Here is a 15,281-nt window from a genome sequence, read left to right as displayed (position 1 = left end):
TGAGTGTAGACTTGCCCACCTGGCTCACAGTGGCTGACAGCGGGTGATCTTTCAAGCCAGGGTGGGTCCCTACACAGGGTTGTGATTAAAGGATTTGGGGAACAATGTCTATCTCTACAAAGCTGGATGTCTGAGTGGTGGGCATGGTTCTATCTGATGTTCCTACCTCTGCCTCCTTTCTGAGGTGCTATGGCTCCTGACTGTAGGGCCTCCGTCCACCCACATGAGGCTACTAACCTGTATGGTCTGCCCTTGTCCTTACAGTGGTGTGCTTTGAGCATGAGGAAGCAGAGGCTCATCTGAAGGAAAGGCAGAGACTCATCTGATGTCTCTGACTCTGAACCCATGTCTCTGCCATGATGGCACCTGAGGAGTTTCACCTGTCTACTGGGTTTGAAGTAGAAGTGTAGTTAGTGCCTTAGCGATCTTGAGGCCAGGCCTGAGTTTAAGCTACCTCAGTCATAGACTTGTAAGGACCTTGTGGAAAGTCTCTTTACCTTTTTGGGCCCCAGCTTGCCGTTGGAGGGCTTCAGTGATGGAGGTATGAAAGATGGTCTGGGAACCAAGGTATCTACTGGAGGATGTAACTTGAACATCATACCATAAAGGACTCTTCAAAGCATGGCAGGTATACACAGAGCAGGGGTACCTTTTTGTATCTCTCTCTCTTTTATTTTCCCTTCTTTCTGTAAAGGGTGGGCCCTTAAGTTTCCCAAAGGGGTTTAGGGAACAGAGAATAATGAATATCCCTTGGCTTCCCTGACTAAGGCTTGGGTACTAGGGGGTGGGTAAAAAGGAGCTTAGTGGCGCTTCTGTGGTGGCGGCAGTGCAGTTCTGTGACAGTGCAGATCTGGCACCCACCCCATGCCACCATGATGCCCATGAGGAAGGCGGAGCCCAAGTGCCACTCCACAAGGCTGTTGGCCAAGCACACCCCTGCCAAGGTGGGAAAGGGTAAAGCATCAGATGAAAAAAGTGCAAACAATAGGGAAGAGGGGAGCGAAGGGCAAACGGCTGAAGTGGCTGACCAGCAAGCCACAGGTCTGCCTGAAGACAATGGAGAGTGCAGCCTCTGAAGAAGAGAAAGCAGCCAAGTCTGACCAAGCATCCATCACATCTGCCACTGGTCTGTGCCTCCCTTCTTGTACAATCCAGAGGAATATTTTATCAACTATTTTGTAAATGTGAGGGGTTTTTTGTTTTGTTTTGTTTTTCTTCTTTAGAAACATTTTTAAAAGGTGAGGGGGGTCCTATCTCATCCCACTTTTTAAACGTAAAAATTTTTATTTTTTTAAAGAGAGGTTAAATAAATCATTTGCTGGTTTTTGTTTGGTTTTGTTTTTTTGTTTGTTTGGTTTTTTTTTTCCAACCAGAAAATAGCAGGATACTGAATCAGGAGAGGCTGTGTCTGTCTCGGGGGGCACGATAACATTCCGTAGAGGGGGCTAACTTTATATCCCACAGTACAAATACAAAGCATACTAAATGACAATTTGGAGTCTCAGTTGTGCATTTGTGTCTGGAATATTTTCAGTTATATCTGGTTCTATTACATATATATAGTGTTTCTAGTAGAACCATTTGGTAGGAAAGCCAGTCCTTGGTCCTTGCCCTGTCAGAACTGTGATGTCTCTGGTCATGGCAGTCCATTTTCCTAACAGTTGTGATAATGTGCTGTGAAAAATGGAAATTCTGAATCTGTTCTGTGTGTGGCATAAAATCATAAGTCGGTAGAACTAAGGGTTATGACCATGTAGTTGTTATGAGAGCTCTTAGGGAAACTTGCTGAGTTTGAGGTTGGAATATCACTGGAATAAATTAAAAGGAAAACAATATGTAGCTCTTCATTGGGGTACATGAACACAATATGACTCTTCGGTGTTTGGGTACCAGTGATAAAGATTGGAATGTTGGGATAGAGAGATGGTTCAGGGGTTAAGAGCACCGACTGCTCTTCTGGAGGTCCTGGGTTCAAATCCTGGCAACCACATGGTGGCTCACAACCATCTGTAATGGGACTGGATGCTCTCTTCAGGTGAGTCTGAAGACAGCTACAGTGTACTTAAATATAATAAATAAATAAATCTTAAAAAAAGAATTGGAATGTCTGTGTACTCTGCTCCTTGACCAATAAAATCTCAGTTGTGAAAGAGTATAAAAGAAGAAGGAGGAAGAGGAGAAGGAGGAGGAGGAAGAGGAAGAGGAAGAGGAGGAGGAGGAGGGGAAGGAAGGAGAAGGAGAAGGAGAAGGAGAAGGAGAAGGAGAAGGAGAAGGAGAAGGAGAAGGAGAAGGAGAAGGAGAAGGAGAAGAAGAAGAAGAAGAAGAAGAAGAAGAAGAAGAAGAAGAAGAAGAAGAAGAAGAAGAAGAAGAAGAAGAAGAAGCAGCAGAAGCAGAAGCAGAAGCAGCTTAGTGATCAGCAGTGTGGGTGGCTAAGCCTCAAGGGGGCTTTGGGGCAGAGAGGGAGAGCAGAGCCATCCCTCCCTAGAGAATATAGTCTTCCCAAGAAGACCTCTAACAGGCATAGCTGAGGGTGACCTTGTGCTTCTGCTCCTCACACTCATAGCTCCAGAGCTGTGGGATTATAGGCTGGTACCACCAGGCCTAGTTTCCTCTGAGAAACAAACAAACAAACAAACCAGTCGTGAAATATACTCCCTGTGTGATCTGGGAATGATATGTGCCTTTAGTACTCCCACTTCCGGGACAGCCTCTTTTCCAGAGACCTTATAGGTTGAGAAATCTGTGGGGTTCAGGAGGGAGTGCATGGTCCCAGTAGGGAATGTGTGTGTGTGTATGTGTGTGTGGGTGCATATGATAGAGTGAGTGTGGATGTCAGGGGACAACTTGCAGGAGTGGGTTCTCTCCTCCCACCATGTAGGGTCCAGGGGTTGAGATTAGTTCAATCAGGCTCAGTAGCACACTAAACCTTCATGTCAGAGTCCAGTAGATGGTGATGACAAAAGGCATGCATCTACCTGGCAGGAATCGCACTCATGGGTTTTCTGTAGATATTGATCAGCTTGTCCAGGACCACCATAGCATTGGTGAAGACACGATAGGAATGCAGGAAGGTGTTGAGAAAGTCAATGCTCAGGAAGCGAAGATCAGTCAGGCGCTCCAGCAGGCGCTCCACGCTGGCATAGCGGATCTGAAGCACTTTGCAAGAATTCATGGTCTTGCTGAAGCGAATGTCAACATCATCACAATATAAGGAAGCGTCAGACCTGTAAAGGGGAGGGCAAGGACAGGTGACATGTGTGCAGACATGAATATCACGGTGACATAAGGAGGCACCGAACCTGAACACTGAGGGAGAAGGAAGTAGTGACAAATGTCTAAGGTGTCTCTTCACCAGGTCAGGGGTGAGGCTACCACCAGGTCTTCTTGTCAACCCTGCCCCTCCCAACACAGACAAGAACAGCTTTTCTGGAATCTTCAGAAGGAACTCAAGATTAATGATGCCTTCTGAGTTTGGTGGGAATCAACAGCCCCCAAAGCCATTCTGTCATGCAGTCCTAACTGGCAGCTGAGCCAGTTAATGGCAGACTCAGTTAATGCTAACAGCTTGGCTATAATTATAATTAAGCTTTAGCAATGACTCTGAAGTGAGTTTTGTTGTTTCGTTTTTCTGGACATTGTAAATCTTTGTAATCACATTTTGCCTTTTTTATTTTTGACAACTGAACGTCTCAGAGTGAAAGGCGGTGTTCACTTGGTTTTCCTTCCTTCCTTGTGTTGGCCTGGATTCCCTGAACATTGACCACTGTTTCTTTGTAGTTGTTTTTACTTGCAGATTGTAGCTATCTTAGAACTTTTGTGTTTCTGGTCAGATGGTGCCAGCAGAGCACATAAATCAACAAATAAATATACGCTCTTATCAAAAGAATACGCTTAAAAGTTTTATCGTAATGAACTCCCCCAGAGCAAAAACCACCTAAAGAACTTCAAAAACCACTTCAGACTATCCTGACTGCCGAGTAGAGAATATGTTTACTCCTGGAATGGTTACTTTTCTCACGGCTGTGACAGAACACCGAACAGGAGTAACTTCAGAGAGGAAGGTTTATTTAGGCAGTCCACCACAGGGCAGTGGCCGGGCGGTGCTGGGAAGCATGGTGCTGCTAGCTTACATGGTGATGAATCCAGAAGCAGGGTGTGCTTAGAACTCTCAATCCCTTTTGCCCTCTAGAGTTTCATCTCCTCCAACTCAGCTCAGCCTTCCAAAGCCTCTACAACTTCCCAGAATAGTGTCAGCAGCAGGGTACTAAGTACTGAAACACACGAACTAGTGTGCGCGTGTGGGTACTTTATATTTAAATCATAAATGTGGAGGATGTCCCTTGATGTCAGCTCTATCCTCGTTTCTTGTCTTCTATATTCTTAGTCTCCTCATCTGTGACCTGGAAATAAGGCCTTTCAAAGAATTTTCTTGAGAGTGGAATGAGTGAGCCAATTGGAGAGGCCTAGCATGGTACATGGAACACAGAGAGCTGTAAGCGGCTCTGAATTCCCTGACTCTGCAGAGGGTGTCTCCCACTTGAGGGTACAGACAGAGCTCCAAGGAACTGAGAAAATGGACTTATTTTTCCATTTGTACCACTTCTAAGGTGCTTTTGGGGGGCGGGCGCTGGTGGTACAGCTGGGCAGTAGAGCACCTGCCAAACATGTTGTGAGGCCTTATGTTCAACTCCCAAGTATTTTCTCTAGATATACTGGGATTTGAAGTATCAATAAGTATTGATATTTTCCCCCAAAGCCTCCAAGGAGCAGCAGGGTGAATGCAGGATGTAAAGAAACGGAGCAGCAGATTAGGGTCTCGTGTGGACAAGTGATAATTCCTTGTTATCTGAGTTGTGGTCCCCTGCCATGCTTCTCCCTAGCTGCATCAGTCTTCTCTGCTGCACGGACCAGAGGGGAAGTTGGATAAGTGGGCTGTACTGGTTGGTTTTGTGTGTCAACTTGACACAAGCTGGAGTTATCACAGAAAAAGAAGCCTCCCTTGAGGAAATGCCCCCATGAGACCCAGCTGTAAGGCATTTTTCAATTAGTAATCAATTCGGGGAGGGCCCCTTGTGGGTGGTACCTCACACACACCGCCCCTGGGCGGGTGTCCTGGGTTCTATAAGAAAGCAAGCTGAGCAGGTCAGGGGAAGCAGCACCCCTCCATGGCCTCTGCATCAGCTCCTGCCTCCAAGTTCCTGCCCCGTTGAGTTCCTGTCCTGAGTTCCTTTGGTGATGAACAGCAATGTGGAAGTGTAAACTGAATAAACCCTTTCCTTCTCAACCTGCTTCTTGGTCATGATGTTTTGTGCAGGAATAGAAACCCTGACTAAGACATGGGCCCAACCCAAAGTATGTAGAATAAAAACCACAAGGCCTACAGAGAGAATGACGTCTCAAAAGAGATCGTCTCAGAGACAGAGGTAAGGTCTTCTTCTAAAGCAGCATCCCTGTAGGGATAAGGAACATTTTAGAAACCTGCTGACCAAGTCCACAGCTTGGCCCCTTACCATTTTTCAGCTGATACTATTGTTCCCAAGGGCTCTGTCAGAGCGGTCACCAAGGGGGTGGGGCTGATACCCTTTGGGGACAACTCTACCACTTGCAGAATAAAGCCCAACGGCTTGCCAGACACAACGTTGTTAACTGAATCCCACGCATCTCACCCGCCCCATCTTTCACCACATGGTGTAGATTGCTGTGTTAGTTAATAAGGTCTGACTGGGCTATAAAAAGCTCAGAGAAATGAGAAGTGAAATTAAGTATAGGAATAGCTCGTGAGACACAGCACACAGACACACAAACTACAGTATCCGTATGTTGAATGTGGTGAAGGATCAACGGACCACATGGGTACCAGATATTCATGGTACCCTTAATATACATGAGGCACAAGGGGCGTTCAATATTTACAAAGCTGTGAGCAAGATGTCCACTGATGAAACATACATGCAGATAAGATCACGGTGGTTGGTTAGGCCAACTGACATGCTCAGCTATGGGCGAGCATGTGTGCCTTCTTCCATCTAAGAGAGAGCGAGTATGTATGTGCCACAGACCCAAGTACCTTTTATAGTTTGGGCCTGCTCATTTAACTTTTACTCTGCTCTATGCAGCAGGGAAGACTGGCACAATATAGAGGGTAGGGGGAAAGGCAGGGCAGGAGAGCACCGTGTAACTGGGACTCTAAGCCATTCTTACCTACTGTTCCATTTCTCTACTCCCAACCCTGCTTCTAAATCTGTGTTTTAAATGGACTCACCAAAGACTATGGTGAAACATCTTAATTTGGTTGGTGAGCCTGTCTGCTCCAAGGCCTTTGGGATAATTGGTCTGATCAGGTACCTGGAGACCACAGTTCACCAGGTCATGCCCTACACGGCACTCTAAGCCCATAACTCTGCAAGCCCATGGGATTATTCATCATTTCTCAAACACACAGCCCTGTCCTGACTCTGAGCAAACACTCACACAGTTCCTTCTTTCCAGAAGGCCTTTCTATTGAGCAAACTGCAAGTGGCCTTAGATGTTAGCTCTGGGTTCCCTTTTCAAGGAAACCTCGTACAGCTGTGCCAAGTGAGTTAGTCTCTCATCCCCTGCACCCTCCAAGTACCACATAAACTGTCTTATGGCACCCACTCTACTGTCCATAGTGGCATTTCATTGTGTCTATTTGGTTCACTGAATAGCTCTTCCTATGACTCCCACTGCCACCACCTCTGGGTGGTCAGTGATGTGGAGGAGAGGGGAATATTTGACCATTGTCAAAGGAGTTTAAGGGATCTGGTGCACCCGAGCTGTCTCTGCTGACCCCTAGTGATACAGGAGAAACTTGAAGTGATAAAATTGATGTTATAAAGGATCTACTAATAAACTTGCCTAGGAGACAGTAGGTCACATAAAGTAGAATTTAATTAACTAAGGGAGCAGTGCCTCCCCAAACACCTCAAAGGTAAGTGGTATACTAACTAACCAGGCTTGCTAGAGATAGTTCAAGTTTAGCATGATGGGAAAACACCTGCCAAGGTTTCTTCACCAGGATTGCCCTCCAACTGGATTCCATTCCCGTGGCAAAGAAAACACCCTATTTTAGTTAGGGTTTGACTGCTGTGAACAGACACCATGATGGAGGCAACTCTTATAAGGACAACATTTAATTGGGGCTGGCTTATAGGTTCAGATGTTCAGTCTGTTTTATTCTTGACTCTAAAGCTAGAGCCATGTGGCTGAAGTTGGCGAATTCTGCTGCTTGCTGGGGCTGGAACATGGCCCCCTTGTTCTATTACAATATCACCAGCTTTCTGTTTTCCAACTGCTTCCCTGCCTAAGCTTGGCTGCCCTGGAACTTGTTTTATAGATTTATTTTGAATTCAGAGATCTGCATGGCTTTGTTTCCTGAATGCTGGGATTTAGGCATGTGCCACCACACCACCACACTTAAGCTTTTCTTTACTTGGAACTTGCTCTATACCAGGCTGGCCTTGAACTCATCCATCTGCTTGCCTCTGTCTCCTGGGATTAAAGGTGTGTATCACTATGCTTGGACCTAGGCTTAGCTGGGTGGGATCTCGCCCTAAAGTCACTACTCTGTTAATCTACCTCCTTGAACATAGGATTCAGCTCCATTTCACTTCCTGGTGCCCCTTTATTACTTGAACCATACATTTCATATTTTTTCCTTTCTCAGCTTGATCCTTTTCATTAAAATGCTCTTCATAAGACTAAACCAGAGAACAAAGTTTCTGCTGGGTTTTTTTTGAGACTTCCTTAGTCAATGGAAGTAATACACATCTCTTTACCTTAGCCTCAAGTAGACTCTTTAGAGAAGGGCAAAAAGCAGCCACGTTCTTCACCAAAATACCACAAAAACAGTCTCTAGGACACCCACTGAAGTTCTTCTCCACTGAAACCCTTGGGCCAGGTCTGCACAGTTCAAATTACTCTCATTAACAAAGTCTTCCTTATTCCTGATAGAATAGCCCTTTAAGCCCTACTTAAAGCATTACTTTCCAAATCCAAAGTCCCAAAAATCTACATTCTTCCAAACTAAAGCAAGGTCAGGGCATCACAGCAATATCCCAGACCCTGTCCCAACTTCTGCCTTAGAGTTTTACTGCTGTGAACAGACACCATGACCAAGGCAACTCTTGTAAGGACAATATTTAATTGGGCTTGGCTTCCAGGCAGCTAGGATGAGGGTCTTAAAACCCACCCACACAGTGACATACTTCCTCCAACAAGGCTACACCCACCCCAACAAGGCCACACTTCCAAGTAGTGGCACCCCCTGGGCCAAGCATATTCAAACCACCACACATCCTCAACTTATAACTAGCCGTTAGGCCCTTTTCCATATCAAAGACCACACCTCTAAGATGTAACTCAAGGAGCAACTCAGGGTGACAACTGACCTGGTACAACCATAAAACATAGTTCTGCCAGGTGGACAGGAATGCCCCAGGTAGCAACTATGCAAAAGGAACACTAGTGTATTTGAGAAATAACTGTGGCAATATCTTCTCTGTGTAAATCTCCCATCTGCCCAAGTGGCCAGATTTGAAGTCTCCTGTCTCTGTTTAAATTGTTCCAAGTGTAATCTTGCAATTGGGACCTAAAGAACTTAAGAGTGATAGTGTATTTGGAATTAATAAGCCAAAGGCATATATAGGCTGGTAAATTCTGTTGAAAGCTTGTTCCCTTTTGTGTATTAGCAGAGCTAGTTAACATGCTATTATTAAAGAGTTTTTCTTCATTAACTTCTAAATGTGCAGAGTGACTTTTCACTGTGAATATATGTAACAGTAGCACACAGTAGGCTTATCAGGTGCTTGACTTTTTCTTGGTGGCAAGTGTGAACAAAGAGAGTCTGGCATCTTTTAGATACAAGTCCTGTGGTATGTACTGTCGCAGGGTACTCACAGCAAATAACAGAGAGACCAGCCATAGTCATCTAGACACAGGCCAGGGGGCAATGGCATCCCAGGAGGGACCCAGTGACATCATCAGGCTTAAAACTCAGAGGACAGGATGGGAGCCAGACAGCCAAAGTGATGCAGGGTAGGGGAAAGAAGAAGAGGGAGGAGGAGAGGAAAGAAGAAGGTAAGAGTCACTTGAGGAAAGATGTTTCAGGAAGTTTATGGAAGCTATGTTACATGGGGTCAGGGCTGGGACAACTGTGTCCAGAAGGATGCTATTTCCTGTATCCTGAGGGACTATTCATGCAGACACACTGGCTGTGTAACTGCACCCTGCAATTAGATTGTTATGTACTTTTGAGATGTTATATGTGTTTATTTTGTAACAAGAAGAAAAATCTTTAGAAACCAATCTGTGAGATTTTCATTCCTAAATATTTCTAAAAAGCCCAATAGATAAAAATCCAACATGCAAATAAAAGTTTATTTTAAAAGAAAACCTAGCTGGATGGCGGTGGTGCACACCTTTAATCCCAGTACTCGGGAAGCAGACACAGGGGGGACTTAGAGTTGGAGACCAGTCTGGTCTACAAAGTGGGTTCCAGGACAGTCAATGCTACACAGAGAAATGCCATCCCAAACAAAAGAAAAGAAAAGAAAAGAAAACAAACACCACCTCCATCACTAATGACAATAACAAATAAAACCCCAAAACTCAAAACGTGTAAAAGCGACATTAAAGGATCCATTCAAATAGACATCAACTTAAAACATGAAATGAATGAGCTCTATCACAAACCCCGCATCTTCCCAGTTCCAGAGACTGGCCCTGTCCAGGTCCTAGAGTCTCTGAGCAGATGCTCCGTTCCTAGAGTATAGACAGGTTAAGGGCACTTACTTGATCATCTGAGGCACGGTGACCTTGGAATTTTCTTCAAAGGCATTCATCATGAGCCCATTGCAGCGGATGTTATCCACGCACTGGAAACAGAGAGGACCTTAGGCTCAGAACCCATTCTCCATACTGGAACCCAGACTCACCTGGAGCCCTCCACCCATGCCTGATCGCAGGGTGCTCAGGCTTCAAGGGCACTGCCTAAGAAAGTGCAAGGTCAACACAGCATCATTCACATTTTGGAAGTCGAGTGACCTTGGGGGACTGTCTTGACCTTCCTGATTCTGTTTCCTTATCTGTGAAGATGGGTTTAATGGCTCCATTTTACCAGGGTTATTTGCCAAGTAGAAGCGTCAGACTGTGGTCACTCTTTGAAGCCAGTGTCAAGGATGAGGTTGCCCCACAGGGATCTGGGCTCTCTGGCAAGCTGCCTAGTGAGCTTCTGCACCAGAGTGTGTAGAGTACATGTGTCCTGTGCCCCACCCCGGTGCCAATGCCCTGATGCTGGAGGTGGTTCCTATATTTCCAGTCTATAGGTGGGGAGTACCTTGGGAAATGAAAGGGTGCAATGATGGCGGGATATTTATCCAGACTCTGAAAAAATTCAAAAGCCCAACTCTGCTTTGAATAAGAAGAACCTTCCCAGACAGCACTAAAAGATACACCTTGTGCACCTAGTGAAGTGTTCCATGCTTGTAATCCGGCACTTAGAAGTTGACTCAGGAAGACCACAAGCTTGAGACAAGCCTGGGCTGCACAGTGAGACTGTCTTCAAACCAAAACCAAAACCAACCGAGTCCAGAAAATTAATCTGGGGTGGGGGGGGGGTGAGGGAAGGAGCTGCCTTCTTTTACCTCCTGGCCCACTGACTTGGGCTTCACATTTGTGCTGCTGGGGGGTCACTCCTAAATCAAAGCTGTGGGGAGCTCTATGCATATTATAGAATCTATGGCCTTGAGGTGGTGTGTTAGTAGAGGCCAGCACTAAGGTCACTGGAAAGTGGAAACTGCCACAGTGGGTGGCAGGTGCCCCAGGTTCAGTCCCCAAGTAAAAGCCAGGCCAGCAGAGGAAGCAGCGGTACAGGGAAAGGATCCTGTCACTTGTATGTACCAGCCTAAGTTCTCCACCAACCACTCTGTGATTCTCTTTCGAGCTCATTCTACCAGCAACTTCAGTCAGAGTGCTATGAAGACTGCAGAGGACCTCTGTAAGACGTCAGGATAGCTCTTGAAGGGAAGGGGCTGGGTGGCCATACTTACAAGCAACAGCAATGTTGCTAGAGGGTAAGGATCCCTGTGGATCCGTTTAGGTCAACAGTCAGCCTCTGATAGCTGTGCCTAACTGGAAACAGGAAACAGCTGGTTTTGATCTCTCCATTTTCTCTAGAACATGCTTGTTTTGTTTTTGTTTTTGTTTTTGCATACAACTCAAAAGAATAGATTTACACTATGTATAATCCCACTGTGCATTGGTCCTTTGTGGATTCAAGAGGGGTGGGCTGCCAGAAGGCCAAGCAGCTGATACCCCCTGGACCAAGCAAGGCTCATGTCTGCAACTTTTATGGGACTGCCTGGGCATTCAGTTTAATTTAGAATTACACAATATGAAAATAGACCCTGGTGTTTTACAATCGCTCTTTATCTGGAAGTTTTTCCAACTTTTTTTTCCTTCTTTAGTGCTATAGATCAAACCCTACTTTAAAGCAGGATACAGAGCTAAGAAGGCACGGAGCTGGTGAGGGAAGCCATTTAAGTGTAGTGGGTACCCTGCTCTTCCAGTGTCCGGTAGGCACAGGGCTCCTTTCCAAGTCCCCAAGACACAGGGAGGAAAGTAATACACAGCTGTCCGTCCTGCTGTCAGCTGCTCTAACACCCCACCCAGCTCTTCAGTGAGGATGGCCAGACAGAAACTCTGGGACCTGGCTCTTGCTTTTGAGGTGTGTGACACTGCTCTTTAGCTCCTGGAGCCCAAACCAGGAGTTGCTGACAGCTCCATAACTAGATCCCACCTCTTGCACTTCCAGTGCCCCAGTATCTTGGGTTGCTGACTTTCCAGGAGAAGCCAATGTTTCCTGATTAATGGTTAAAGAGAGCCAGGGGAACAACTCTACTGCTTGCAATAGACAAAGGCCAAAGCTCCATCTTTCTCTAGCACACGAATGCTGTCCTGGACCTCTGTAGGCTGTCCTGACTAACTGGACATGTAGGTGCCCATGTATCTCACGACTGCGGAGCTATCTCTTCTGCCACATCTAACCTTCATAGATGGGAGTGCCAAGACGTTGTGTGTGTGTGTGTGTGTGTGTGTGTGTGTGCGCGCACTTGCACACATATAAAAACCCAGAGATCAGACTACAATGTAGACAGACATTTTTGCCATTCACAGGTCTGGGGAGTGGGGAGTAGAGCTGACAGTCTTACTGCACGCAAATGGTACCCATTGGCTGGGTCAGCCTCCATGGACCTGGAGGGCTCTGGTCTTTTCTAGTAGAACAATTCAGCTGTGCTCTGACCATCCAGACCCCTCACCAGGCCAAATATGAAGGAACAATGAGCTCTGAGGGACAGGTGAAGCTGCTCACCTGGATGATGTCACTGGTCCATGCTGCCTTCTCCTGCCTGGATGAGGCCACCAGGATGACGGTGAAGGGTGGGGAGTCCTTTGGCTCTACCCCGATCTTAAACTCCAGGTGTTCTATCTCTGGTCCGGCTCCTTTGGCTTTTCCAGTGGAAAAAAATATGAAGTTAGCAGAGTGAGCGTGGGTGTCTGTGAGCTGGGTAAGGTTCTCTGATCCCTGACTCGTGTACCAGTAGAGGGGCCGGTGGGACACCAGGACACTAGCTGCTGCTTTTAGAATAGTATTTTATGATTTTGGCTGAGTGAGAGTCACCATTTAAAAGAGGAAGAAGCTGAGGATCTGGCACGCACAAGTAATTTATAGGTACACAGATTCTTGATTCAGATTCGGAACCACTAAGTAGTATACTCTCTGCCCTCACTACAACAATGGGTTCTGAGCCAGGATTTAGCTAAGTCTACTAGCAGGGAAGCAGCTAGCCAGGGTGAGTCGGGGCCTCACGACCCAGCCCTTTGGCTAACACCTGGGAAACATTGACATCGGAAACTCCTCTGGATGGGGCTGAACATTCAGTTTGGTTTACAGCTCCCTGGTGGGAAGGTAAATCTCTGGAATTTTATTACTGATCTCCAACTCTCTTTTTCTTTGCTCTTTTCAAATCCAGGGCATGACACATGCTAGGCCCTGGAACTCTTGAGAGCTGTTTACAGGAAAGACTGAGCTCAAAAATCTTCTCTCTAGGGGCCCACAAATTGTGAGAACCACCTGGTCTGGGCTGTTCTCTCCATTTTCTTTTGCATCTGGGTCAGGGGCCATCCTATTTGAACATCTGCTTTTCCTGCGCTCCAGCCTTGCTGAGTGAGTGTGTGTGCACATGCATTCATGAGTCCGTGTGAGTGTTCAAACCAATTAGCAGCTTGGGCACTGACCTTCGTCATCCAGGTTTTCGGGTTCATCCAGTAAGGTGCAGTCAATGAGGGATATGACTCCATTCTGAAAAAGAGCAGCAGGCACCACCTTAGACCAGAGGTCCACGTGCTAGAGTAAGGGTCCCGGTAGATCAGGCTTGGAAGGGCCTCGCCACCAACCAGCCACACGTCCACAGACAAGTGTGTGTGCCGCATTTGATGAATGGGCATTTTGCTATGCAAGCAAAGGACCTTAGCTCCCTTTACAGAACCTGCTGAGGTCAGTGAAATGATTTTCCTCAGGTAGACTACTCCTAAAGAAGGCTGAAGACAAGCTGTGGACAGAATCTCTCCGATTTGGCTTCCTCTTGCCTCATCAGCATGTCTGAGAATTACTTCATAGCCCCAAATCTATAAAAATGTGAAATCTTGCATTCTTGGTCAATCCCTCCTATTACCAATGGTGAAACAGGTCAGGTTTATGGATCCATTATAGGTATTGCTAACTCAATTTTATAGATTGAGAAATGAAGTCAGAGAGGTTAAGTCTTTGTTCAAGTTACCCGGTCAGCTATTGGTGGGCTCTTGAGAAAAAGCCTCAGGGGCCTCCTCCCAGCCCCAGGCCAACAACTCATTTACTACTACCAGGAAGAATGTGCTAGTGGGGTCTCTCACTTTGACACAGTAGTGAGGAGAGGCTCTGGTGGCCATCTTCCTACCCACACAGGCTTTGACACTCCCCTTTTGAAAGTGGAAGAATGAGCTGGAGAGATGGCTCAGTGGTTAAGAGCACTGACTGCTGAGTTCAATTCCCAGCAACCACATGGTGGCTCACAACTATCTGTAATGGGATCTAATGTCCTCTTCTGGTGTGTCTGAAGACAGCTACAGTGTACTCACATACATGAAATAAATCTTGAAAGAAAGAAAGAAAGAAAGAAAGAAAGAAAGAAAGAAAGAAAGAAAGAAAGAAAGAGAGAAAGAAAGAAGATGGAAGAATAATTCCTTTCCTCTTAGGTGTGGACTGGGCTGTGACCAGTGTTGAATGAAAAGAGCCAAATGACAGCTAAGGTGTGCAGCTCAGGGAAGTGGGGCTCTGGGAACTGCAGCCTCACGCCTGCTCTCTCCTCTCTCTTGGATCACCTATCCCAGGGGAAGTGGGTGTTACACTGTGGGGAGAGGTGAGGAGTTGAGGCCTCCAGCCAGCAGTTCCGTGAATGAACCATCTTGGTTGGGTAAGCTTTTGGAGCACTGTGGCCTGGCAAACGTTGCTCTTGCAAACTAGAGCCCTGAGCCAAGACTACTTCTAAGCTTCTTCTGACCTCCTGACCCATAATTGCGGGACAGTGTTTATTTTCTAAGAACTGATGTTAACATAGACCCAGCCACGTGACTGATCTATACATGAAATACTGGGCAGGCTGCCCACCTTTTTTTGTTGTTGTTACAAAACTCAGAATTTATTTTTAACCACTTGCTTGGATCATTACAGTCTCATGTTATATATAGGTTGCTGCTTGTGAGGACAGCATCCAAGAGGATTCCCAGGCAACCCTGGGGTCTGCTTCTTGCTTCCTTCTTTGATGGCCTTGTGAAGTTTCCAGGACTTTTGAACAATAACCTTGCCCTATGATTTCATGGGGCTTGACAATCCTGGAAGCCCCCTGTTAGCTTTCTGTCTAAACTCTACCCCACAGTTACCTGGCAACAGCCAAGCTGGCATTCTCTTATTGGCTTTTTTTTTTTTTCTTCTTCCTTTATCTCATCTGTGAACTGGGAAAGTGATAGTGTCTGCCTCAGGGGGGCTCTAGAAATTAAATATGCTAAAACCTTGGGATAGGGACTGGCCATGGTAATCATTATATAGGAGGCCTTATTGTCTGTTATATGACAGGTTCATTATCATAGAATTTATAGTGACTGTTAAACTTACTGAGAATTTTTTGTATCAGGCACCTGATACTCCCTTAGCATTCCTGGGAAGT

The 15,281-nt window shown here is 46.1% G+C and overlaps 1 protein-coding gene across 1 annotated transcript in view; it reads right to left on the bottom strand.

The window, feature by feature from the left end:
* Positions 1 to 15,281, bottom strand: part of Rasgrf1 (Ras protein specific guanine nucleotide releasing factor 1) — a 114,269-nt gene that overhangs the window by 32,001 nt on the left and 66,987 nt on the right. The window contains exons 11-14 of the mRNA XM_085827879.1: positions 13,318 to 13,381; positions 12,392 to 12,528; positions 9,814 to 9,896; positions 2,976 to 3,224 (exon numbers count right to left, since the gene is read on the bottom strand). Coding sequence (XP_085684005.1) covers positions 2,976 to 3,224; positions 9,814 to 9,896; positions 12,392 to 12,528; positions 13,318 to 13,381 — 533 coding nt within the window. The remainder of the gene's footprint in view (positions 1 to 2,975; positions 3,225 to 9,813; positions 9,897 to 12,391; positions 12,529 to 13,317; positions 13,382 to 15,281) is intronic.

The sequence above is a fragment of the Mus caroli genome, unplaced genomic scaffold (genome assembly GCF_978045245.1).
Source record: "Mus caroli unplaced genomic scaffold, Mus_caroli_1 scaffold_11, whole genome shotgun sequence".
NCBI lineage: Eukaryota > Metazoa > Chordata > Mammalia > Rodentia > Muridae > Mus > Mus caroli.
Note: the sequence above shows the minus strand (reverse complement) of the source record. Positions and strands in the feature narration are given on the sequence as shown.